Raw genomic sequence first — 23315 nt, 5'->3', positions numbered from 1 at the left:
ATTCTCAATTAGAACGTCAACGTCAATATCAAGAACTGCCTATTACTGTTGTTGCTCGTATATTGATTTGCATCTGATAATCATACAAAAACCAAGTTCGACCAAATTGTGATGCTAATGCTGTTGCTGGATCATTAAAGAAATTAACTCCTGGTTGTTGTGCTTGCTGTTGATACAACTTATAAACTGTTCTATCCGCCGCATAACCAACCATAATAGCCGGAATAAAAGATACAGAAAGTTCAGAAAGTTCATTAACTGTAGCAGCCGGTGGAACATATGGATAAGCAAAACACCCTGTGCTTAAGATTTGGAGAATGACCAAACCATACTTCATAAGGAGAACATGATTGAGGTGCACCATCTGGCAAACGATTAAGAACATATTCAGCTTGGAGGACTGCCAACCGCCAAAATTCCTGTGGAAGATCCAGATGAAGAAGATATTTCTTAGCCTTGTCATTAACAGATCTAATTTCCCTTTAACCAGTACTGTTTTGATGAGAATAATGAGGAACAGCTGAAACATTATTTTCCTCATATGGTAAGTGGAGAGTTGTCATTTCTAGAAAACAAAATTCATGGTCTACGGTTAAGAAATTCACCACCATTATCACTTCTAACAATGACAACTCTCCACTGACCATATGGGGAAATGAATGTTTCAGCTGATGTAATAAAATTAATCAAATGGGTAACAGTTTCAGCCTTGGTATTAACTGGAATAACTGGTTTGTACTTAGTATATCCATCAACAATAATCAAATAGTATCTTTCTTGTGAAATGCCTGTAGTAGGAACTGGACCATGGAGATCAACATGAAGAAGCTGAAGTGGATGACTGCATGCAGCAGTCTCCGGTGAAGATAATGAGGGCCGCTTAGCAGTAGTATTAGTCATTTAACAAAATTCACAATTTTTGGAAGATTCTAAACGGAGTTGTTTTGAATCATGAGGAATGTTAAGTGCTTGAGTAACAGTAGTACTTGGGTGACCTAATGCATAATACAAACCCTTAAAGGCATGATATTTCTTAGGAAGAATCACTTTCATGGTAAATCTGTTTAAGCTTGACATAAGCATCATCGTTAAATCCAATAGAACCTAAACGGGAATGAACGTTAGGTAGAAACCAGTGTCACCGTCAAAGTGGTAGTGATCAATTTTCTGAGGCAGGATGAAATAAATTTCTTGTAATATCCGGAACATAGGCAACATTTTTAATGGTGACTTCTTGATTATCCTCAGTTGACAACTTTATCAGACCAAAATCCTTATTTGAACCTGGTGCATTATTAGCGAGTGCAAATCGAATATTGAATATTAGTCATACAGATGTCCCTACTTGCCTCAGTATCCCAGTAAATAGTTGAAGCATCAGCTATATTATTTGTAGTAGTAACTGCATCTGTAAAGGATCTGAACCCATTTTGATTAATAGTGTAAGGTAAATTTCCATCAGTAATAGTTAAAAGATCATCATCACTTTCATTACCATCGTTATTACCTGCATCAACCATATTCACAGTCAGAGGATTAGTTTGGAACATCTTTCCAGTAGCATTTGCATGTTGTGTATTATCAGAACATCCATGTTGTGTATTTGCAGAATACCCCGATGATTTCTTAAAACGTCCAATTAATCTTTCAACAATACCAGGGATCCAACCATTCTTGGAGGAGAATCACATCCTTTTGGAGTATGACCCTAACCAAAGCATCTACCACATTGATTCTTAAACGCAGCTTCATCCTCAGACTACAGGAGTCTGCCATGATTTCTCATTCTTTGGTTCTTTTTCACGAGCAAGGATAGGAGCAGGTGTAAAAATTTCAGCCAATCCATATTCAGGATATTCAATAGTAAACCCTTAAGCTTAGTTATTGATAATTTATAAGAACCATGCAGGAAGTAGTTCCCCCTAATATTAAGATCATCTAAAGCCGTAAAGTATAACAAAGCTTGCTTAGCATAATCAGTATCAAGTTTCAAAAAGTAATTCCAAAATTCATAGACAGCATCCATACGAGCGTTTGTAGGCTGATCCAGTAATTTCTTAGGACTCGTAATTGAGTATCTGATTTCGTCATTTTCATCAATGTTTCAAGATGCTTGAGCAGATAAGGACCAGTAAGTCTTTGAGCAATAAGAGATGTTTTGATCTCTGGACCAATTATTAATGAGAACAATGTTTCTCAATTGTGGTTAAACATCTGGTTGTTGAAAATTGTTTCATTAGTCGCATTAGATGGTAATTCCATGAAAACAACAAATTCAACATCAATCATTGATCCAAGACTGTTCAACTTGTTTCTCCAAACAATGTAATTGTCTTTACCAATTAATGCTTTCGATTTATCAGCATGTTGCGCAACGAAGCTCGTAACCACCCACGCTATAGAATAATGTTATTGCGCCAACCGTGGTTCATACTAGAAATTGCTGTTTTTGAATTTAATGGTTCTCGTACAACACAAACAAGCTACTCCAGTCATCAACAAAGAAAATCTACTTGAAAGCCGAGGAGTGTCTCGCCAGTTAGTGACTTTCCAACTTGCTATATATTGGATCGGAGAGATGTTTATTTAATTCATATATAACAGTACATGTCTAATTACTTCTAAACATTTAATCCACTTCTATTTGAAAAGGACTTGTAGTAATCCAACATATCTTCTGTAATCCCCTTTGAAATTCCCTTCAAAGCATGATCGAAATGTTTCTTTTCCACTTTATTAGCTTCTTTATCTTCCATCACTGCGGCTAAACCAGCTTCTTGACACAATAACGTCACTTCTGCCCCTGAACACCCTTGTGTCAATTCCGCCAATTGTTCAAAATCAACCTCATTTGAATCAACATTAAACTTCGAACAACATTTAGTCAATATCTGAACCCTAGCATCATCTAGTCCACCAGGTTGTATTTATACAGATAGGTTAGAGGGTCCAGAGTTGTTACGCGGGTCGATTTCAGTAGGTTTATTAGTGGCCCCAACAATGACTACTCCCTTTAATTCTTCAACCCCATCGATCTCATTAAGTAATGATGTAAGAACAGTTTGGGAAGTTTGAGTATTTGCCGAATCTCGATCTCCGGAAATCGCATCTATTTCATCAAAGAATATAATTGATGGAGAGGCTGCTCTTGCCTTACGGAATATTTCTCGGATTGTACGTTCTGATTCTCCCACGTATTTATTAAAGATCTCTGGTCCTTTGACAGCAAGGAAATTTAAACCGGATTCGGTAGCTAAAGCTTTTGCAGTTAAGGTTTTGGAACAACCTGGTGGACCATAGAGTAAGACCCCTTTAGGTGCCGATACTCCTAATCTTTTGAATGAACCTGCTGCTTCTAAAGGCAATTGAACAACTTCGATAAGTTTCTTTTTTAATTCTTCCTGCCCTCCAATATCGGTCCAATATACTTTTGGCATTTCCAAGAAAATCTCTCTCATTGCAGAAGGACGAATTTCCAGCATGGCAGAAATCAAATCCTCAACTTTCATCTTAATCTCCCCTTCACCCGTCGCCAACCCTCTCTTGATCGCCTGCATGACCGCTTCTCTACACAATGCCGTCAAATCAGCTCCCACATATCCATGAGTCTTGGATGCAATCAATCCAATATCACCTTGGTCCAATTCATATTTCCCCATTTGCATCTTATTAACCAATTTCTGTAAAATATCCCCACGGGATGCTATATCCGGAATCCCAATCTCAATCTCCTGATCAAACCTTCCAGGACGTCTCAACCCAACATCAATCGAATTCGGTCTATTAGTCGCACCAATGATAATCACTCTCGCACTATCGCCCAACCCGTCCATCATCGTCAATAATTGCGCTACTATCCTAGCTTCAGTCTCTCCTCCACTCGTATCTTCAGCTTGTCGAGGTGGGGCGATTGAATCTAATTCATCCATGAAAATGATCGAGGGTTGATATTTCCGGGCTTCCATGAATATATCCCGGATGGTATTTTCAGTCTCACCTAAATATTTAGAAACTATTGCTGGTCCATTAATTGTTAAGACATGGACGTTGGGGGTTTCATTGGCGACGGAACGTAAGAGTATGGATTTCCCGGTACCTGGGGGTCCATGAAGAAGGATTCCTCGTGGTGGTGAGATTCCGAATGATGAGAATAGGGTGGGATTATGGAGTGGGAGTTCTATTGTGGATTTGAGAAGGGATATTTGTTTGGAAAGCCCTCCAATATGAGAATATTGGATAGGTTGTGGAAGGTTTGGATATTTTGATTTGGAAGGGGTTGTTGGGGTGGTGAGGATGGTGATAGATGATTTTCCTTTTGCAAAGAGATATACAGGGGAGATTATATCGGAAGGGGAGGAGGCTGCTGCTTCATTGATTGACAATTTCAGTAATGATGCTTCAAGACTAGCGGTATTCTCCACGTCAATAATTGTCATTTCTCTGTCTTGTTTGGGAATTAAAAATCTCAATCCAGGATATATCAACCCAATATCGTCAAGAAGTTTGTTCAAACTCTTTTTCAATTCATCTTCCGAATTTTCTTCCCCTTCATCCACATATACGGAAACTTCTTTTGCATATTCTGGTTGATTCAAATATGTAACGATCTCAACTCGATCTCCTAACAACAATCCAGCTAATTTTCGATATGACCCAGAAATGGTGATGACATTTTTATCCAAAATATCAACCCCGGCAGCTACCAATGCCACAAATCCAGCCAATCCACCGTCAGATCGGGATACGTACACGAATTGCCCCGGAGTGAATTCCATAGCAGTGAAGATTTCTGGATGTATAAATACTGTTGAGAATTGTTTTGGTTGATCATCGTTTGATGGTCTAACGATGAATGATTTCGGGATTTTGATTTTTTTAGTTGGGGTAGGAGTTGGATCGGGCGTCCCAACTGATGACTTCTTCTTACTTGACGCTTTGGATGACATGTCGTCTTGTCAATTCTTAGTGTGTTGTGGTTTAATGAATTTTTCAAGAATGAAAATAAATTGTTTAACCAATTGAGATGAGATATCTCGGGGACTGAGTGAGTGAAAAAAAATATTCAACTTCGAATCAATTCAATCAAAATCAAACCACCAAACGATAAATCACTCAGGATACTGAACATGCTAAAAAGCAATACCAAACAAATACTAAACCCAATCAAGAGGATACGTGCTGCAAAGTAGAGGTGGGCCTTTCTAGGGTCAAAACATTGGGGAGTTCTTAATGTTAAAGAACATGGTCTCGCATATTCCTCGAGGACTCAAAAACCAATAACCAAATACTCCCAAGATCGAAAACGATATGCCTATGATGAAGACACTCTCACACGAATTGAAAAGGACGAGAATTATCGCGGGATAACAGAGAATAGAGTAAAGCCTTATACCACATTTCTTGGACCTGAATTTGAACTAAACATTCCTGAGTTGACCTGTGTAGCATATGGACTTTCAAATACTGAGATTATTATAAATGAGAATAAGGAAGATCCATTAAATAATGTGATATATGAAACTAAGAAACTAAGGCAGTTGGGTAAGATATTATATCAATATACATTACTTACTGACACTGTATTTAAATCACCTGAATATTTATCAAGACTGGATGAAACTGTTAAATATGATATGGAAGTATTGGTTAAGGATAATTCATTAATTACCGAGTTTATGAAAAGTAGTAAACTATATGATTGTTCATTTGTCGATTCTCAATTTAATGTCAGAAGGATACATGTACATAGAAACATTGGTGAAGAACGACACCAGTTTATACAATACGTTAAGGATCAAACAGTGGTTGGAAGTTTCTATACCATGCTTGGGTTTTTATTAATCAAGTATGGTCGAGAATCAACCAAGAAATTCATCCAATCAAACATAATTCATGCTCCACATGGTATTCTACAAATAATCTATACAAGATTGTCTTAGAAACGTCTATAAATATAATGAAGCACAGAATACAATATCTCTCTTGATTCTTTCTTGAGCTTCGGCCATTTTTAAATGTAATGTAGAATCACCAATGATCAATGCTGCATTCTTAACTTCTCGACAAATTTCATCTAATCTAGTAATCACCCTAACAATTGTCCCTTCAGCTTCAACACTAACTTGCATAATCTCATTGAATGAAAGTCCATTAGCCCATTCATAAACAACATTAACTAAAGCAAATCTTTTACTTTCAACAAAATCTTCTTCTTCAGTAGTTAATGAAACTTGTTTTTCAGTATAGACTTTTAATAATTTATTGGCAATTTCCAATATCTTTTGTTTTCCTCTTTCCAAACGAGGAGTTATTAATGGAGGTTCTTCATCCTTTGTCCTACCTTCATATACAAAACAAGAAAGTAATGCAACGATTTCTGAAGGTTCAAAATCTCCCAAGAAATTATCCAATACTAATTCAGTTATAATCAATTCCCAACCGGAATTAATCTCACATGCAACACGACCCTTAAGAACAACATTATGATGTTCATCAATAAAACCTAAACTTTCTAACACTTCCAATCTTTGTTCATAATCAGGTAATAAATCAAGATTCTCATCGGAAATTAATCGTTGTAAATTCTCAACTTCTTGAGTCAATATATATCGTTTTCTAAATTGTCGATAATGTTTCTTGAATTGACTACAAGTGAATGGTTTTGGATTTTGACTAATCTCCTTAAATAGTCTATCTTTTTCATCGGCTAATTCATGTAATGATAACTGTTGCGCTGCTCCAAGATGCATTTCTTCAAAATTGTTTTGATATCTTGTTACAAGTTTGATTTGTACCGATGCTTCTTGGACTTGTCCAGGATGATTAGCAATAATATCAGCCATATGAACCTTCAATGAATATCTACCAATAAATTGAATATTCTCATATGGGACAGAAACCAGTCTTAATCTTCCATTAAACTTAATCTTGGAGAAATTTTTCATCATATATTGCGAATGAGGAATATATGGTAATTTATCTCTTTCAGCTGCTTTTTCATATTCTTCACCATGATCAAAAGTTAAAAGAATCACCGCATCATTAGCACTATCTGATTTAATCACAAATCCAACATGGGTTGCATCATTCTTATCTCTAAAACAAACCAATCTTCCAATCCTTAAAAACTGTGTCTTTAATAATGGTGATTTATGTATATCAGTAACACAAGCTCCATATACTTGTTCATATTGTGTTAATAATTCACAGCATTCTTCTGTACCTGCCAAATTACATTCCTGACATGGTTCAATTTCCATTTCTTTTAATTCATCAGTCAAAACATCAAATCGTTTTTGATTCTCAGGTAATAATACTTGTGTGGAATTCTCACTAAATGAATGCTTAATCATTTCTTCCACTCTCAATGCTTCAATTCTTAAAAGATTTAAAATCATATTATACGTCAATCTAAATTGTGACAGTAATTTCGTGGGAGTACCCAATACAACTTCTTTAAAATCAGTAGGTGATAATGGATCATTATATGACATAATAATAACCGTCCCCGTTTTATCCAACCCTCTTCTACCTGCTCTACCTGACATCTGGGTGAATTCACCCGGTAAAAGATTTCTAAAACTCCTACCATCATGTTTTCTAATCGTACTAAAAATAACAGTTCTAGTAGGTAAATTCAATCCCATGGCAAAAGTTTCAGTGGCAAATAATACTTTAACTAATGTCTTAGCAAATAAGATTTCAATACATTCTTTCATAATTGGTAATAATCCACCATGATGAACAGCAATTCCTCGACTTAACATATCTCTAATTTTAAGAATTTGGGGTAATTCTCTATCTTCCTTCTTTAATCTCCCAACAGCACGATCAATAAACATATGAATTTCTGATTTTTCTTTTGCAGTACAAAAATCAATACTACGTAAAGTTTCTGCCCAATCTTCACATTTCTTTTTGGAAAAGACGAATATAACTGCCGGAAGTAATGTATTGTTTTTGAGATAATGAACCATGTCTATCCAGGTGTTCTTATTGGGACCATCTTGTCCGAAACGTCTTGCACCTGGTTTGTTCAGGAAATTACCACGGCCAAGACCACCTCCACCTCCTCCTCCGCGGCCGCCACCTCCACCACCACCACGACCACCACCTGCGCCAGCACCTCCACGACCACCTCCACCACGGCCACCACGACCACCACCTCTGTTCCCCCCTCTAGCGCTTCCTCCTGGTCCACCTCTACTGCCGGATCCCATAGTGGTTGTAGGCAATTCCTTCTTCTTCTTCGATGTCTCATCTAATAAATCTTTATGTTTCTTAAACTCCCCTTCCATAAACCTCCTATTAGAATCCACAACTTTAAACAACTGAGTCTTTGCCGACACAAAAATCTCCAATGGCACCGGTCTTTTCGGGGTCGAAATAAGTATTTATAGGAAGACAAAGCAGGATGGATGGGTTAATCGTTTAAGTTTGCATAATGGAACAGTAGCAGATAATAAGATAAATTTAACATGATCAGGCAACATAATAATAACTTCTTCCCAAACCACCCCACGATCAATATCATTCACATAATGAACTTCATCAAATATAACAAATTCAACATCACGAATCAAATCAGCTCCTCGATATAACATACTTCTCAAAATCTCCGTTGTCATAATTAAACAATTTGCTTGGGGATTAATTTGAACATCACCCGTGATCAACCCGACATCGACTTCTTGGAATGTTTCTTTAAAATCTCGGAATTTTTGATTTGATAATGCTTTGATGGGAGAAGTATAGATTGCCTTGGTCATGTTTCGGGTAGCCATTGCAATTGCATATTCCGCCACTACGGTTTTCCCCGCTGAAGTATGAGCAGCAACAAATACTGAATCTCCTTGTTCCAAGTGGAATACGGCTTCTTTTTGGAATGTATCTAATTCAAATGGCCAAGTCCGGGCCATATTGGGGACTAATTCATGAAAATCTTCGATTTTATGGTCGAGATCAACAACGTGGGCCCAAGTACGTTTTTCTTTGGATTTGACATCTTGATATTTGAAGGTTGAATAATCAAATGGAACCAATCCTTCAATTTCTTTTGCATCAACGGGAACAGAAACATTTCCAATCTTACCCGGTCTACTTTCATCAACATTGGTGAGATTTTTCACAGTATGTTGTCTCATCGAAATAACCCCATCACTCTCATCCTCATCCACCATTTCACCTTCTCCCAATTCCGAAATATCCAATTCCTTCATCTCATCACCAATCAGCAATCCCCTCGCAAACCCCGGCGGAACATCAAACAACCCAATTTCATTCCTATGCAACCCCAACATCGCCACATTATTCCTCCTGTTCCCATCACCATCCTCATCTTTTCTCGCCTTTGCCATCAATCCACCCGGCTGGAAAGGTAAAAAACTAGTCCTACCCCGAATTGACTCATTCTTCGACGAATATCCCCGATTCACACTCATACTCCCACTTCCACTACTCCCAATACCTGACTCATTCAACACCACTTCTTCAGAATATCCTCCAATTTCACCGGTGATGCCTTGTCGTTTAAACCTAAACCGGGTCCGGTTTTGTCTTTCGGGGTTGATTATTAATTTATGTGCCACCATTTCTGGGGTGGCTGTAGTGGAGGAGATGTGCATTTTGTCGAGGAGGTCCCAACTGAGTTCTGGGGATGGTTGGAGTAAGCTGGTGGTGGTGTCATTGTTGGAGGGTGGGGAGAATTGATAGGTGGTTGGTGTGAGGGGGTTGATTGCTAGGGTGGAGTCTATTTCGTATGTATTTGCTGATTCCACTTCAATTGACATGATTAATTGATTTGATTTGTGTTGTTTGTCCGATTGAGATAGATGTTGTTGCAAGGTTTTGGTTGTAAAAAAAACGCTTGATGGGATTTATGGCGAAAGACCTCATTGGAAAACTTTCGTGCAAATTTGTCCTGTATATAGTGAACTGACATTTCCGAAAAAAAAAGTGCGACTTTTTTTGTTTACTTAGTGGTCCTCAAAAAAAAGATTTGTTTTGATTTTTATTCACCACTTTCTTTTCCTAACTTCATCAACAAATACCTCTTATTTACCTTAAAACAACATCAATCAATCAATCAAAGCCATCAATTCATCTCTCTCAAGACAGCACGATCTCTATAAGCCCAATTTACGTACGTTTTTCAAATTTCTCAGTTAGTTAACCAAATTGAAAGTATTTTTCATGATTCAACAAGCTTGTGGATGTCTTTTCTGTATGTTTTAGGTGTTTCAGCATGTCTGAATGTTGCTTCTTGGTATCATATATGATTTTAATTCGCCTTAACTATCTAATTCATTGATTTGAGGTCATTTTTTACTAAATTATATGGTTATTCTCTTATGTTTTCGACTAACTATTACAATTTGTCTTATAATTTTCACACTTAGTACTTTTTTTTGATTAAATATTTGCTAAGACAAATTTTACAAAGAAGAAAATGTCGTCTACGACATAAAAATACATATGCAGGACAAATTTGCACCAAAGTTTTCTAATGAGGCTTTACGCGATTTATGGGTGAAAAATTAAAAGTGAGGCTTGAGAAAGGTCGTGTGTTGAAGTTCAAAAAAATCCTTTACCAAATCTCTCTCTCAGGTTCTTAACTAAACATCAACAACAAACTCACAGATATCTAACCTCACATAGAAAAAAAGCACAAGCATATCATGTCCTCACTCTGCAAGATCAGACTACAAGAAGAAAGAAAACAATGGAGAAAAGACCACCCCTTCGGCTTCTTCGCCAAACCAACAAAATCCCCCGATGGATCCCTTGACCTAACATCCTGGACCGCCGGTATCCCAGGCAAACCCAACACATTATGGTCAGACGCAATCTATCCCATCACAATCGAATTCCCGGAAGAATATCCTTCAAAACCACCCAAAGTGAAATTCCCCGCCGGATTTTATCATCCGAATGTATATCCTTCCGGTACGGTTTGTTTATCGATTTTGAATGAGGAACAGGATTGGAGACCGGCTATTACGTTGAAACAGATTGTGTTGGGGGTGCAGGAGTTATTGGATACTCCGAATCCTGATTCTCCGGCTCAGGAACCGGCTTGGAAGGCGTTTAGTAAGGATAAATCGTTGTATGAGAAGAAAGTCAAGGAACAAGCAAAGAGGTATGCCAATCTGGGATAGATACAAGCCGAAGGCTTCTAAGCTTTCCTTATTGAATGTAAAATATCCAGAAATCTATTGGATAACATATAGATACTTTGAATGTGACTGTGTGGAATAGAGTTGTATGTGTGTATAATGTATATGTTTTATATCTGTTTATAATCATTTTGTACTATAATAATAATTATTTTTGATTAGTCCACTTGTAAAGCTCATGCTACTACTAATAATAATTTGTATATTACTTCTTATAAATAAATTGTATAAATATAATTTTTGTATTTATTTTCTTTTTATTTGTTGTTACAATGGAGTAATTATTTTCCCCTTTTAAAGGGATATGGTTGATATATTCTAGTTATTCCAGACAGCTTGCTGTCTGGTTAATATAATGGCTAGACAAGATTACAGCTCAGACAGCAAGCTGTCTGATATAATGTAAAACTCCATCCAGCCAGCAAGCTGTCTGGTTGAGATTTGTTGTAGTGATGAGAATTAGTTTAGAGATGAGAATTTTTATAAGAGTGGGGATTCAGCTTCACCCAATTGTGATGTCCCTTTTTCTTTATAAGTACTAACAGCCGGAATATCCGCCTTAATCCTAGTCACCAACGTCGAATAAGCCCTCGGTTCCAATTTAATCAAAGTATGTAATGGAATCGACATCCAAGGACTTTCTTCCTGGGGTACATTCATAAAATATGCATAAAGACATCTTAATACCGCTTGATGAGTTATAATCAAGATATTTTCTTGTCTTTCCAATTCCATTATAATTGGTTCCAATCGAATAACTATATCACGATAAGATTCTCCACCACGATATCTATATTCATATTTATTATCATCTCTTGCTTTAAAATCCTCGGGGAAAGTTTGTTCAATTTCTTCATAGGTCATTCCATCACATTCACCGGCATCTAATTCATCAAGGGCTTTCCATTGGAGTTTCTTTTTATAAGGTAAAAACAGGGCGGTTTGTTGGGTTCTCTTTAAGGTTGATGTCCAAACGGTTAGATTTGTATGTTTATGTTCTTCACCAAGGGATTTTACCACGAGTTCAGGAAGTTTTTTGGCATATCTCCAACCTCTTTCCAGTAAATTTGCATCACCACCAATTTGTCCAGTTAAATTGAATTCCGATTCTCCATGTCTTGATAACCAAATACATCTTGGTTTTATATGTAAATTCATAACATAATAAACAATTCTTGATTCTAAATAACTTTCAATTCTATTTAAAATGATTTGAGAATTTACATTAACTAATTTAATAAATGTTAAATCAGAATCTAATGTTGAATCCATGGTTTCATAAGATTTTTCATAATTTTTAATTCTTGTTAAAAAATCATTCATAGCAAATTCATTTGGTTTTGTAATATAATCAGGACTAGTTGTCTTTACATCAAGAATATTTTGTAATATTAATTCATCATCATCACACCAACTTTCTAAAAACATGGGTTCAATATAATTTTCTCGACATAATTTTAAAATCATTTCTCGACGTTCTCTTGTTGAATTAGTAGCATCCAAGATCCCAACTACTCCATTTTCATCCAGAAACCAACGCATCATATCTTCAATAGCACCATCTATAGCTTGTTGTCTATATTTTAATCCATCAATATTATCAGGATGGAAGAAATTTGCATCTATTGGAATATCATCTTTTAATAATTCTCGACGATAATTACCAACATTAAAACATTTTGAATTGATTGATAACCAAGAAAGATATCTAACAATTTTTTGAGATATAAGTGATTTACCTCTTGCTGGTAATCCAACCATTACTACACATACTCTAACATTTTCAACATGTGATATTGAATAAACTGGCATGGTAACTGAACGATTTGAATAAATATAAGTAGTAAGTTAGTTAGCTAGTAAATTAGTATTTGTTATAAGTTCATTCAATTAGGGGTAATGGTTTGCTTTTCTTATCTTATATATTTGTTTATAATTATAATTATAAATACAATCAATTAAACGTTTAAAAGAAGTAAACGTAAAAGAGAGAAAGAGAAATGAAAGTTAAAAAGAATGTTCAGTATATTTTTTTTTTTTTGGTTTAGTGGAGAAATAAAATAATTTAGTTAGTTAGTTAGTTAGTGAGAGCGAGGTAGTTGACTGACTTTTAACAAATAAATTATTTTTTTATGTTTCAAGTTTCATAAATAGAGTAAACTTATAGTTAATTACAAGATATATTGTGGAGAAAGACTCAATACCCGCACTTAACTCCCTTAAGAAAAAGTTTTACTCCTTAGTTGTATATATCCTCTATACACTAGCTATCTATCTATCTATCTATCTAATCTATTAATAGAATATGAGTAGATCAAACTATGCATATCTCTTATATATAATATTATTATAAGAGAAGAGGCTGTTTAAGAAATGGGATGCTTTTTTTGCATTGTACAATAAATTAAATTTGTTCCAATTTATTCCGATATATATATAAACATACAAACTTAGTAAATTGTACCTCGGGGAAAAACGGTCACTCATAAATAAAACGGAAGAAGAAGAAGAAGAATCGCATTTATTTTCAGTAAAGAAAAAAGAACTTTTCAAAATAAAATGTCGTATTAATTCTTTTAGATTTGTTAAATGTCGTGTGAGACATTTCTCTATTACTACTGTATATCGTGTACCTACAATGTCAAAAAACACCAAGTTGCAAAAATTATAATACTCCTAATCTTTAATATTATAATAATTAATAGATTAAATGGATTTATATTCTAAGAGAAAGTAAAGGAGAGGGTGAGAGTAATATTCGTTAATTGATTTTAATTAACTTAATGTTTAAGTTAAGAGTTATTAAATATCAATTTTTGTTAAATTATTAGAAAGATTTTTAACTTAAAGTTTTATCTCTGTCTCTTTATACCTCTCTCTCTTTCTCAAATATTGCAAATCTTTGAACGTTGTTAAATAACAATTAATTATTATCCATGATGTCAGAGGTATTGCTGCTCTACAGTCATCTCTAAACGGATACAAAACATATGATATACTCAAGATTTCTTTTGATTCTAATCAAATAGATAGGAATGACCCCCAAGGTTTAAAATGCCGTATGAGAAATCCTCTATTTATGTCGTATCGTAAAATAAATTAACGACATTTGATATAATGTCGCATTCTTTCACTCTTTTTTTTTTTTTACAACACATACAACTAATTAACTAATTTTATAGTATCACATAAGAAAAGAAAAAACCCCTTTTTCGAATTTAATTAGACACATAAGACTCTTTCTTTATACAGTGTATACCTTTTACAAATAATAAACAAATAAAAGAAATGAAAAGATTTCTTGGAAGATCAAAGAAGTCAGATACTTCTTCATCTTCGAATGATCAACAACTGCAACAACAACAACTGCAGCAACAAATACCAACAATAATTGAAGAAGCTGATTTCATTACACCAGTTGGAACAACTTATTCAAATGAATCTCATGATTCAATAACAAACTTCAAATTTGATTCTACTCCTGATAAAACATCTGGTACTTATGATACTCAACTAAACTTAAACCCAAGTATACTGGGTATACCAACATCGTCAATAGATATTCCACAACAACAGCAACAACCACATCAGCAACAAGTACCTATTGCCAGTTCAAGTTCTCATACAGCACCTTCAGTATCATCAGCTTTCCAATCAACTATCCATGACGCATCCCTTTTTTCAAGTAGTAAACGAACATATTCAACTAATCAATCTTCTTATGCCAGTGGATCTTCCAGCGGAGCAACTAAAAAGGAGTTTGCTCTTGGAGGTAGACCATTACAAATCTTAAGTATTATGGAAGAACAACAAGAAGATAGAAATGCAGAAGAAATCATTAATGATAAATTAAAACAATTATATGAAGATTTAGCATTTATAATGAGTCAATTTAATCATTCATTAATTTAATTTAACAACTGCAGTTATAAATTCAATTGAATGTTTTAAAAAATTTATAACATTTATTAATAATAATGAATTAAATGAAAATTGGGAATTTACCACGTATAATAATTCAAGTTTAAGAAAAATCTTGAAAATTTATTTACATTTTTATGATAATTTATTAAAAGAAGATGCTTATATTAAATTAAAATTATTATTAGTTAAGAATTTTAATGATTTTGCTAAAACTTTATCTTCAACATCACAATATGATAATATTCAACCTGAAGTAATGATAAAACCTCAAAATTATGCTATTGGTTATAATAATGGAAAATCATTACCTAATGAAGATATGATTCAAAGAATTATTAATAAAATCGCTCAAACTTCAATATCAGTAAAAGAACAAAATGGTTCATTCATTGCTCCTTTGACAAGAGGTATAAGTAAACAATTAAATATATTATGTCTTTATTTCGGTTATCCTGATCCAAATGATTATCATTATAAATTAACTCAAAGTTTACATGAATTATATGATGATATTCATATCCTAATAACCAAAAATCAAATTGAATTAGCAGCCACGGCAACCGCACCGGCAGCATTCCCAACAGCACACCCACATCCCAANAAATTGAATTAGCAGCCACGGCAACCGCACCGGCAGCATTCCCAACAGCACACCCACATCCCAACCCAAATATATCAATCGCCCAACCAACCCCAACAACTACCGCTACAAAATTCAAACTCCCATTCCGGATACCTACAGATATAACCCAACCACCAATGTCCATGTCCCTTTCAGTGGAAAATTCAACCAGAACATCAGGAACAATGGGAGGATACATATATCCAATCATAAACCTATCAACCCAACCCCATTTGCAACATTATGCCAATTCAAAATTCGCAATCTCATGTGGTCATGTTTGTTTAGATGGGGCTACAACTGTAAGTTCGGCTTATCCTCATGTATCTTGTCCTTCTTCGGTTTTGATCTCGTTGTATAAACTGGCTTTGATGACTCAATATCAAAAAGCGAATGCGGAGGCGAAGGTGGCATATGGATCAGTGTTGACACAATTGGGGGAAATGTTCCCATTGAAGAGAGTAAAAGTCACAGATCCAAAGAGCAAGACAACAAAAGAGGATGTAAGAAATTTGCCAAAATTAAGATTTGGACAAATCATATGGGGAGAAAGAACATTAATAAAACAAGATAGTCCCACCACCACCACCACTGAAGACAATGATCCAATCGCATCGCCAATATTATCCGATCTTGCAATCATAAAAATCAATAAAAACCTCCAATGTCAAAACTATCTCGGTGACGACATCCCTTTCAACGAATATGACCCCAGTTTAATCCTCGACAATCTCTACGTCCGGAAAATCATCCCCTTAAATCGATTCAACCCAAAACCAATCCCCCCATCATCCGCATCCATCGACACCACCATCTCCGGCCCACCAAACCTCCAAACGAACTTCCATGGAATCAGTGTTTTCAAATATGGTCTGACGACAAAATATACCACGGGAAACCTAAACGGAATCAAACTAGTCTATTGGCAAGACGGCGCCATCCATTCTCTGGAATATATAATCAATTCTCCTGACAATCTATCAGCATTTGCTCTGGGTGGAGATAGTGGATCCTGGATCTTGACGAAATTGGAAGACATTGGGGATGAGAAGGGACTTGGGGTGGTGGGGATGTTGCATAGTTATGATGGGGCCGGGAGACAGTTTGGATTGTTTAGTCCGATGTGTGAGATATTGGAACGGTTGGAGGATGTGACGGGGATAAAATGGGGTGTGGTGGGTTGTCCTGCGGAGAAGGGGATGAGTGATGGTGAAGTTGAGAGTACTGAAGAGGAAGAAGAGGAAGACGTGGGTGATGAGAGTGAGAGTGAGAGTGATGATGATGATGATGAGCTGAGTATTGATGGGTTGGATGGAGCGGTGCCTCCTGGAATTGATTAATATATATATAATAATAGGAATACGTAGATATTTATGTATATGGTTAATAATATATGACGGTTTTGTAATAATGAATATGGATGTCTTTATCAATGCTCTAACTAGTTTGAAATATCTTGTTTGTTTGACAGACATAGATTGCATTTGCTATCGGCTGAACTTATCCCGTGCAAACAACCAAGCGAATATAGTGAAGCCGGGGGGTTCGTTTACTGGTCTCTTAGAAATTGTTAGGAGGTCAGTAGAGAAGATTTTGATTCTGAATAGCGAACAAGAGCTAATTATCAATACATCTCACACCAATTGGTCTGTTTATTCGCCAATCAGAACATCAACATATTTGGAGGTCCATTGGGTATCAGTGATTGTTTGATATTCTGTGGAAAATCCCTTCCTGATAGCAATTGACAGTTTCTGACAATCTGATCTACGTTCCTCTTCCAATTACCGCTACAAAAAATAGTTGCTTCATTTTCTCATTAAATATCATTTTATTAAATACACACTCATATATACAAGTACTCCCTCAAACTCTTAATATCATTTACATCATCTAAACTTGGAATCTAATAAGTTTATTCAATCTACGAGCAGTATTTGCATTATTTCTCGTCTTTTGACCTCTAACAGGCAATCCCAATGCATGTCTATTACCAACATATGACCCAATATTTTTCTTCAACTTAATATCATTATTAATCTTCTGCTTCAAATGTCCTTCCACTAACATTTGTGAGACTTCTTTATTGATTTCCATAACTTGGGGTTCTGATAATTCATTCATTCTCATTTGAGGATAGATTCCAACTTTGGCACAGATTTTTTGGGCGGTTTGAGGACCTATACCGAAGATACTTTTGGCGAGTCCAAGGTGGACAAGCGCACTGTGCTTCATGTTCTTACCGAAGATATGGACACCCATTGTTAACTATTTGGCGGTGGTATAAAAACTTGGCTTGTTTATTGGGTATTTTGGTACTCAAGCCGGTTTTATGAACGAAATTTTTTTTTTTCACCTACTGGTGTTTGAACAACTTGCACGACTTGCATTCTACAACTGTATTATTATGGACAACTCAGAAACATTTACAAATAAGTTGGGATGGGTGATTAATATAATTTAGTAGGATAATCAATATTATAAAACCTTTCAAGTATTGTAGGAATTGTATTCCTTAACTATATAAGACTATTAATAGTTCAATTTTATGAGCGTTATCCAGTTTTGCTTTCTTGAAGGGTGTTACCCGACTTTGTTATCACGTGCCATTTCTTTGTTCATAAAGTATTTGGTTTAACTTATAACATGCTTTAAGCAAAATGAAAAAGCGGTTGCATTTAGCAGAAGTGATAGCGATAATACCCGAGTAGTGATTGTCATTCCCTAGCTAGAGTCAATAAGTATCACAAAAGAGAATTTCTTGTTTACAAATATAAATTTTATTATAAAAATTAAAGTAAGCATATAAATATAAAGCATTCCTTGTACATCCAACCATTTGAGTCCCAAACCATATTACCATCCCGATCACCAGCCGATAGCCATTTCCGTATCATAAGTATGAATATAGCATTTCCTAGGATTCCAAATTCTATGATGAATTTAAGGAATCAATGCTTGGATAGACCGAAGATGAACTTCGGATACGCTGAAAGCAAGAAGATGAACTTCGGATACATTCAATGCTTGGATAGCAAGAATATGAACTTTGGATAGAGTCACTGCTTGGATAGCACGAAGATGAAGTTCGATAACCGACTTCTATATCGTCAAAATCAGCATGATGCAAATAGTTCTCTTTGCAGGATTCTATGTCTTCGCATTCTTCATCTTGTTTGAAAGTGTTGGTAGTTTTGGAGTGACGGGAAGTAAATGAAATGGGATTTCTGGTAGGTTTGGGTGAATCTTCGAAATTATTAGATGATACACTAGGATGGTTAGCAAGTAAATAATGAGTATAGGAATCAACGGGATACTCCCAACCATAGCGTTTTTGCTCCATTTTGATAGACCTTAATATAGAAATGGAATAAGAATCTGAAGGGAGACCCAATTCACTAAACTTAGTCTTTGCAATCTGTGTGTTAGCGGTATCATCAACTGCCAATGGGTCACAAAGCTCTTGAACTAGCACATTCTTTTTTGAAATAGACCGCCATATTTCCTTGATTTTTTGGCAATAATTCGTTGCAAACCATTTACAATTTGTCTTGGTCTTGTACCAGCTTATAAGAATTTTAGATCCAAAGGATTTTGGGATACCTTGTGTAGCATGAATTTCATTTTTCTCTTCATCTTCATCATCATCTTCTCCTCCTACTTCATCTTCTCCTCCTCCTCCTCCTCCTCCTCCTCCTTCTTCTTCTTCTTCATCTTCATCATCATCTTCCTCATCTTCCTCAATAATGGTAAATAAAATTCTATGTCTATTGGTTGTACCAGCAACAGCAGCATGATGAATATTAGTAATTGTAACAGTTGTAGCAGAAGCTGCAGGGGAAGTAACAGGGGAAGTAGCGGCGGTAGTTGTAGTATAGGCAGCAGGATTTGTAGTTGTAAGATCAGGAATAGCAGTGGAAACAGTCTCTTGGACTTCAATTGATGATTGATTTGTGTTTGTGTCGGCGGTTTCTGAATTTCCGCTTTCCAAATCTTCGTCCATAGCAATGGACACAAATAATTTGTGAGCTCTGTTTGATAATTTCTCATCTTCTTGGTAACTTTGTTTTAATAAATTGATCATTCTTGTTGTTTTGGGTTTTGTGGTTTTGGCCTTTTGGTATTTAGAAATGAATCTGGCGGTTGCCTGATTTTTCTGGAATAAACCAACTAAGTAAGGTGTTTTCAATTTTTTATCGAGTTTGTAGAACTCTGTCACAGATAAAAGTGATATTTTTGACTTGGAAGTTTGTTGGGAGGTGTTTGAAGTAGTTTGGAAAGACATTTTGTTGGTATTTGTTGTATTTGTATATAAAGTGCAGAAAGAAAGAAGTTCAAACAAATTTGAGTTGTGTGGTTTTTTCGCAAATTGAGAATTGATAGTTCCAAAAGTTGCAGCCATTTCTCCTAAGAATATTTTATGAATCAAAAATTCTATGAACTGATAATAACAAAATTGGAACGTAAACTGTAGCTTGTCTCATCCGCTTTCCAAATATAGTCCAATAAGTGGTTTGACTTGGTTGAAAGGTTACCAATAGTCGTAGTCTCCACTAAAAAACAAATCTTTCAAATAGGTCAGATAAAGTTATATCAGGGAACTATGAATTTTGATAGAATTACACTTTATGAAAGTTGCTGTATATGTACAACTTTTTCAAAGATATAAGACCAATAGCAAATCTGTCATTCTATGATTAAGTTTTCATCCCTATCTGTAGCTCCTCCTGTGTGCAAACTTATCATTTAAAAACCATATAATATACTATTTCAATTCAAATACGATTGCAAATTTCTATGATCAGCTTCCGAACCAATTGGAATCCCAGCGTATCCAAATGGACCTCTTTTCACATTCACTACAAATCAACAACCTCTCTAATTTCACATGTACTTGATCAGGACCTACCACTGGTTCATCCAAAACATCAATGGGACTACCTACTCCAATCTTTATCAAAACCCCATACATCTTTTATTTGATAGAATTCAGTAGGTTGGTCAATTGTAGGTAATGATTCCAGGGAGGTTGTTTTTGATTGTTTGTGGGGCATGTGATGCTGTGTTGACAATTAGTTTGGATGAATACTCAATGACACCGTTGTTTCATTCCTTGAATGGACAACTCTTAGAATCACCACTTTATTCTCAGCAATTAGATCTTGGATATTAGTTTCTGATAAAGTATGATTGGGCATTTTGGGGCGAGCTGTATTGCTTTTACTAAAGATCTAAGAAAGGAAAAGGGTGTAGAGAGATTTGCCTTCACCCAGACGTCTCCTTAACAAAGGATTTGCAACAGTTTTTTGAAGGATTCTAAAAGAGCTCAATTTACGAGATGGGTTCCAATCACAAGGTGATCTTGTAGCAGAATAGAGTTTATCTTATAGAAGGAAACGTCCTTTAGTGGTTTTGCTAATTACTTGCTTAAGCAAGCCTGAATTTTGGCAGCATAGGGTGAGAAGACATTGAGAATACGCAGAGGTCTAGACCACAATTCACCAATTCCAATCTCCGACAAAACCTAAGTATTACTTTCGCTCAGTATGTGCTTCATTCATCTTTCTAACCACCCCGCCAAACCCTTCCTTTATCTCTCTCTTAGTAGCTTCTTCCTACTTCTTCATCTGCTCCTCTTTTGGAAAACCCACCCTCTTTAATTTCTTCAATTTCAATTTCTGATGTTTTCGTTGTTGACACTATCCTGGCTGCTCAAATGATAGTTTGGCTTTTTCTATAGATTAAATGGAAATGTGACCTAAGGAGGTTACTTAATTAATCAGAAATGGAAGTGTTTCAATTTCGCAACCAAAAATTAATATTTAATAAATTCTTACAGTTTAACTTCTTAACCCGTAAATTCTTCTTTGACGTAACATGTAAAAAAGGAAAAGGAGAACGAAGGGGGATCAATGACTTTTCCATTTTAAGTTAATCATCATTCAAATTACCAACAAGTTAATATTTACACTACAAACAAAACAGATAATATTTAATAAAAATGAGTAATTATATGCCACAAGGATCTAATCCAGAAACAGCATCATTCACATGCAATACTTGTGGAATCAAATTTATAAATGCCGAACTTCAACGACAACATATGAAGACTGAATGGCATCGATATAATCTTAAAAGAAGAGTAGCACAATTACCTTCAATTTCTTCTGATACATTTGCTGAAAAGATATTACATTCACGACAATTTGAATTGGGTGGTGGTAGTGGTGATTCTAGAGGAGAGAATGAAGATGAATATGGATTTTATGTAGCTACAAGAAAGAAGAAATTACATGGTGGTCAAAGACAATTGACGAAGAAGTTTTTGAAATTGCAACTGAGGAAACTAGAGCAGGGACTGACTAATAGCGAAGGACAAGAGGCAGACAATGAAGATGACGAAGATGAAGGACAAAAGCCGTTTACAGGGTCCAATAGTGTCATTTCTGAATTTTCACAATTTTCATTAGACGATCATCATGATACCCATTCCGAGATTGGATCTGTAGATACTGGATCAGAGATCAATTATACCGAATCTGATTTCACCGATTTGGAAGGAGAAATGCTTTCCTCAGAAGAAGAAGAGGACGGATACGTCTATGACGACGATGAAGAAAATGACTATTCCGATAATGATGATTCAATGGAAGAAATAAAAGCTATCCCAAACACCCATTGTTTCTTTTGTGATCAAAATAATCATGAAATTGAAAATAATATAAAACATATGTTTAACAGACATGGTTTATACATTCCTGAAAGATCGTTCTTAATCAATGTTGAAGGGTTTCTCAATTATCTTAGTGAAGTAATCTCAGTGGATAATGAATGTTTGGTTTGTGGATTCGTCGGTAGAAGTTTGGAAAGTATCAGACAACATATCACATCAAAAGGACATTGCAAAATTCCATATGAAACAAAACAAGACAAATTGGCTCTTGCTGAATTCTACGATTTCATTGATGAATCATCTTCCACCAGAAGAAAAAGTACAACTGACAAGCATGTGGGATTCAGTGAAGACCCCCTGTCCTCTGCAATTATTGTCGAATATGCCGCATCAGAAGATCTTGACGATGCTTCTGAAGATATGGATGATAATGGAATCAATAAGAATTATTCACTAGTCCAAATAGATAGATCCGGAGTCGAATTAACCACTCCTCTGGGTTCACGAATCGGACACAGATCAATGGCAAGATATTATAGACAGAATATTGCCTTACCCCGTGAATATTCCCAAGGACAACAAACACAAGCATTAGTGGATAGAAGATTTGCAGCTACTGAACTTTCGTCATATCAAGTTACAAAGGAAGAAAAAGCGATTAGAAGGGTAGAACTTAGATTGAAGAATGAGAATGAGAGAAGGACGAAGTCTACTAAAGTTAATTTCCAAAAACATTTTAGAGATGAAATGTTACAATAGGAGGATTGCATTTTAATTATTTATATATGACTAGTTACGATAAACTTAAATACAGTAAGTATAATTATATAGTGATACAAGAAATTTTAAGCTAATTAATGGTCCATAAAATGAATCAACACGAACAGCGGCCTCTCTCTCTCTCTGTTTACCCCAGATTTCT

The 23315-nt window shown here is 35.5% G+C and overlaps 13 protein-coding genes across 13 annotated transcripts; 5 read left to right on the top strand and 8 right to left on the bottom strand. All coding sequences in view use genetic code 12, as the record gives it.

Annotated features, from left to right (window-relative positions):
• Nucleotides 1–28: 28 nt before the first annotated feature.
• Nucleotides 29–364, bottom strand: J8A68_005492 (uncharacterized protein; the record flags this gene model as incomplete). Its single annotated transcript, XM_049409565.1, has 1 exon — nucleotides 29–364. The coding sequence occupies one exon, from the start codon at nucleotides 362–364 to the stop codon at nucleotides 29–31; it is 336 nt and encodes a 111-aa protein (XP_049261205.1).
• A 215-nt stretch (nucleotides 365–579) lies between these two features.
• On the bottom strand, nucleotides 580–900 carry J8A68_005491 (integrase catalytic domain-containing protein; the record flags this gene model as incomplete). Its single annotated transcript, XM_049409564.1, has 1 exon — nucleotides 580–900. The coding sequence occupies one exon, from the start codon at nucleotides 898–900 to the stop codon at nucleotides 580–582; it is 321 nt and encodes a 106-aa protein (XP_049261204.1).
• A 259-nt stretch (nucleotides 901–1159) lies between these two features.
• J8A68_005490 (uncharacterized protein) lies at nucleotides 1160–2097 on the bottom strand (the record flags this gene model as incomplete). The annotated part of the gene is made up of 3 exons (XM_049409561.1): nucleotides 1160–1284; nucleotides 1334–1673; nucleotides 2029–2097. 3 exons carry the CDS (start codon nucleotides 2095–2097, stop codon nucleotides 1160–1162), a joined length of 534 nt encoding a protein of 177 aa, XP_049261203.1.
• Nucleotides 2098–2621: 524 nt separating this feature from the next.
• Nucleotides 2622–4946, bottom strand: J8A68_005489 (AAA family ATPase; the record flags this gene model as incomplete). The annotated part of the gene is made up of 2 exons (XM_049409560.1): nucleotides 2622–2867; nucleotides 2934–4946. The coding sequence occupies 2 exons, from the start codon at nucleotides 4944–4946 to the stop codon at nucleotides 2622–2624; spliced, it is 2259 nt and encodes a 752-aa protein (XP_049261202.1).
• A 180-nt stretch (nucleotides 4947–5126) lies between these two features.
• Nucleotides 5127–5939, top strand: J8A68_005488 (uncharacterized protein; the record flags this gene model as incomplete). The annotated part of the gene is made up of 2 exons (XM_049409559.1): nucleotides 5127–5175; nucleotides 5239–5939. The coding sequence occupies 2 exons, from the start codon at nucleotides 5127–5129 to the stop codon at nucleotides 5937–5939; spliced, it is 750 nt and encodes a 249-aa protein (XP_049261201.1).
• A 6-nt stretch (nucleotides 5940–5945) lies between these two features.
• SKI2 (SKI complex RNA helicase subunit) lies at nucleotides 5946–9788 on the bottom strand (the record flags this gene model as incomplete). The annotated part of the gene is made up of 2 exons (XM_049409558.1): nucleotides 5946–8354; nucleotides 8406–9788. 2 exons carry the CDS (start codon nucleotides 9786–9788, stop codon nucleotides 5946–5948), a joined length of 3792 nt encoding a protein of 1263 aa, XP_049261200.1.
• An 888-nt stretch (nucleotides 9789–10676) lies between these two features.
• On the top strand, nucleotides 10677–11156 carry J8A68_005486 (E2 SUMO-conjugating protein; the record flags this gene model as incomplete). Its single annotated transcript, XM_049409557.1, has 1 exon — nucleotides 10677–11156. The coding sequence occupies one exon, from the start codon at nucleotides 10677–10679 to the stop codon at nucleotides 11154–11156; it is 480 nt and encodes a 159-aa protein (XP_049261199.1).
• A 498-nt stretch (nucleotides 11157–11654) lies between these two features.
• J8A68_005485 (fructose-2,6-bisphosphatase) lies at nucleotides 11655–12986 on the bottom strand (the record flags this gene model as incomplete). Its single annotated transcript, XM_049409556.1, has 1 exon — nucleotides 11655–12986. The coding sequence occupies one exon, from the start codon at nucleotides 12984–12986 to the stop codon at nucleotides 11655–11657; it is 1332 nt and encodes a 443-aa protein (XP_049261198.1).
• A 1476-nt stretch (nucleotides 12987–14462) lies between these two features.
• Nucleotides 14463–15711, top strand: J8A68_005484 (uncharacterized protein; the record flags this gene model as incomplete). Its single annotated transcript, XM_049409555.1, has 2 exons — nucleotides 14463–15060; nucleotides 15251–15711. 2 exons carry the CDS (start codon nucleotides 14463–14465, stop codon nucleotides 15709–15711), a joined length of 1059 nt encoding a protein of 352 aa, XP_049261197.1.
• Nucleotides 15712–15857: 146 nt separating this feature from the next.
• On the top strand, nucleotides 15858–17060 carry J8A68_005483 (SSY5; the record flags this gene model as incomplete). Its single annotated transcript, XM_049409554.1, has 1 exon — nucleotides 15858–17060. The coding sequence occupies one exon, from the start codon at nucleotides 15858–15860 to the stop codon at nucleotides 17058–17060; it is 1203 nt and encodes a 400-aa protein (XP_049261196.1).
• A 553-nt stretch (nucleotides 17061–17613) lies between these two features.
• Nucleotides 17614–17982, bottom strand: J8A68_005482 (mitochondrial 37S ribosomal protein uS13m; the record flags this gene model as incomplete). The annotated part of the gene is made up of 1 exon (XM_049409553.1): nucleotides 17614–17982. The coding sequence occupies one exon, from the start codon at nucleotides 17980–17982 to the stop codon at nucleotides 17614–17616; it is 369 nt and encodes a 122-aa protein (XP_049261195.1).
• A 670-nt stretch (nucleotides 17983–18652) lies between these two features.
• Nucleotides 18653–20005, bottom strand: J8A68_005481 (uncharacterized protein; the record flags this gene model as incomplete). The annotated part of the gene is made up of 1 exon (XM_049409552.1): nucleotides 18653–20005. One exon carries the CDS (start codon nucleotides 20003–20005, stop codon nucleotides 18653–18655), a length of 1353 nt encoding a protein of 450 aa, XP_049261194.1.
• A 1716-nt stretch (nucleotides 20006–21721) lies between these two features.
• Nucleotides 21722–23152, top strand: J8A68_005480 (uncharacterized protein; the record flags this gene model as incomplete). The annotated part of the gene is made up of 1 exon (XM_049409550.1): nucleotides 21722–23152. The coding sequence occupies one exon, from the start codon at nucleotides 21722–21724 to the stop codon at nucleotides 23150–23152; it is 1431 nt and encodes a 476-aa protein (XP_049261193.1).
• Nucleotides 23153–23315: the final 163 nt, after the last annotated feature.

Source organism: Hemisphaericaspora subhashii, assembly GCF_019202705.1.
Source record: "Hemisphaericaspora subhashii strain CBS 10753 chromosome Unknown scaffold17, whole genome shotgun sequence".
NCBI classification, from domain to species: domain Eukaryota; kingdom Fungi; phylum Ascomycota; class Pichiomycetes; order Serinales; family Debaryomycetaceae; genus Hemisphaericaspora; species Hemisphaericaspora subhashii.
Note: the sequence above shows the minus strand (reverse complement) of the source record. Positions and strands in the feature narration are given on the sequence as shown.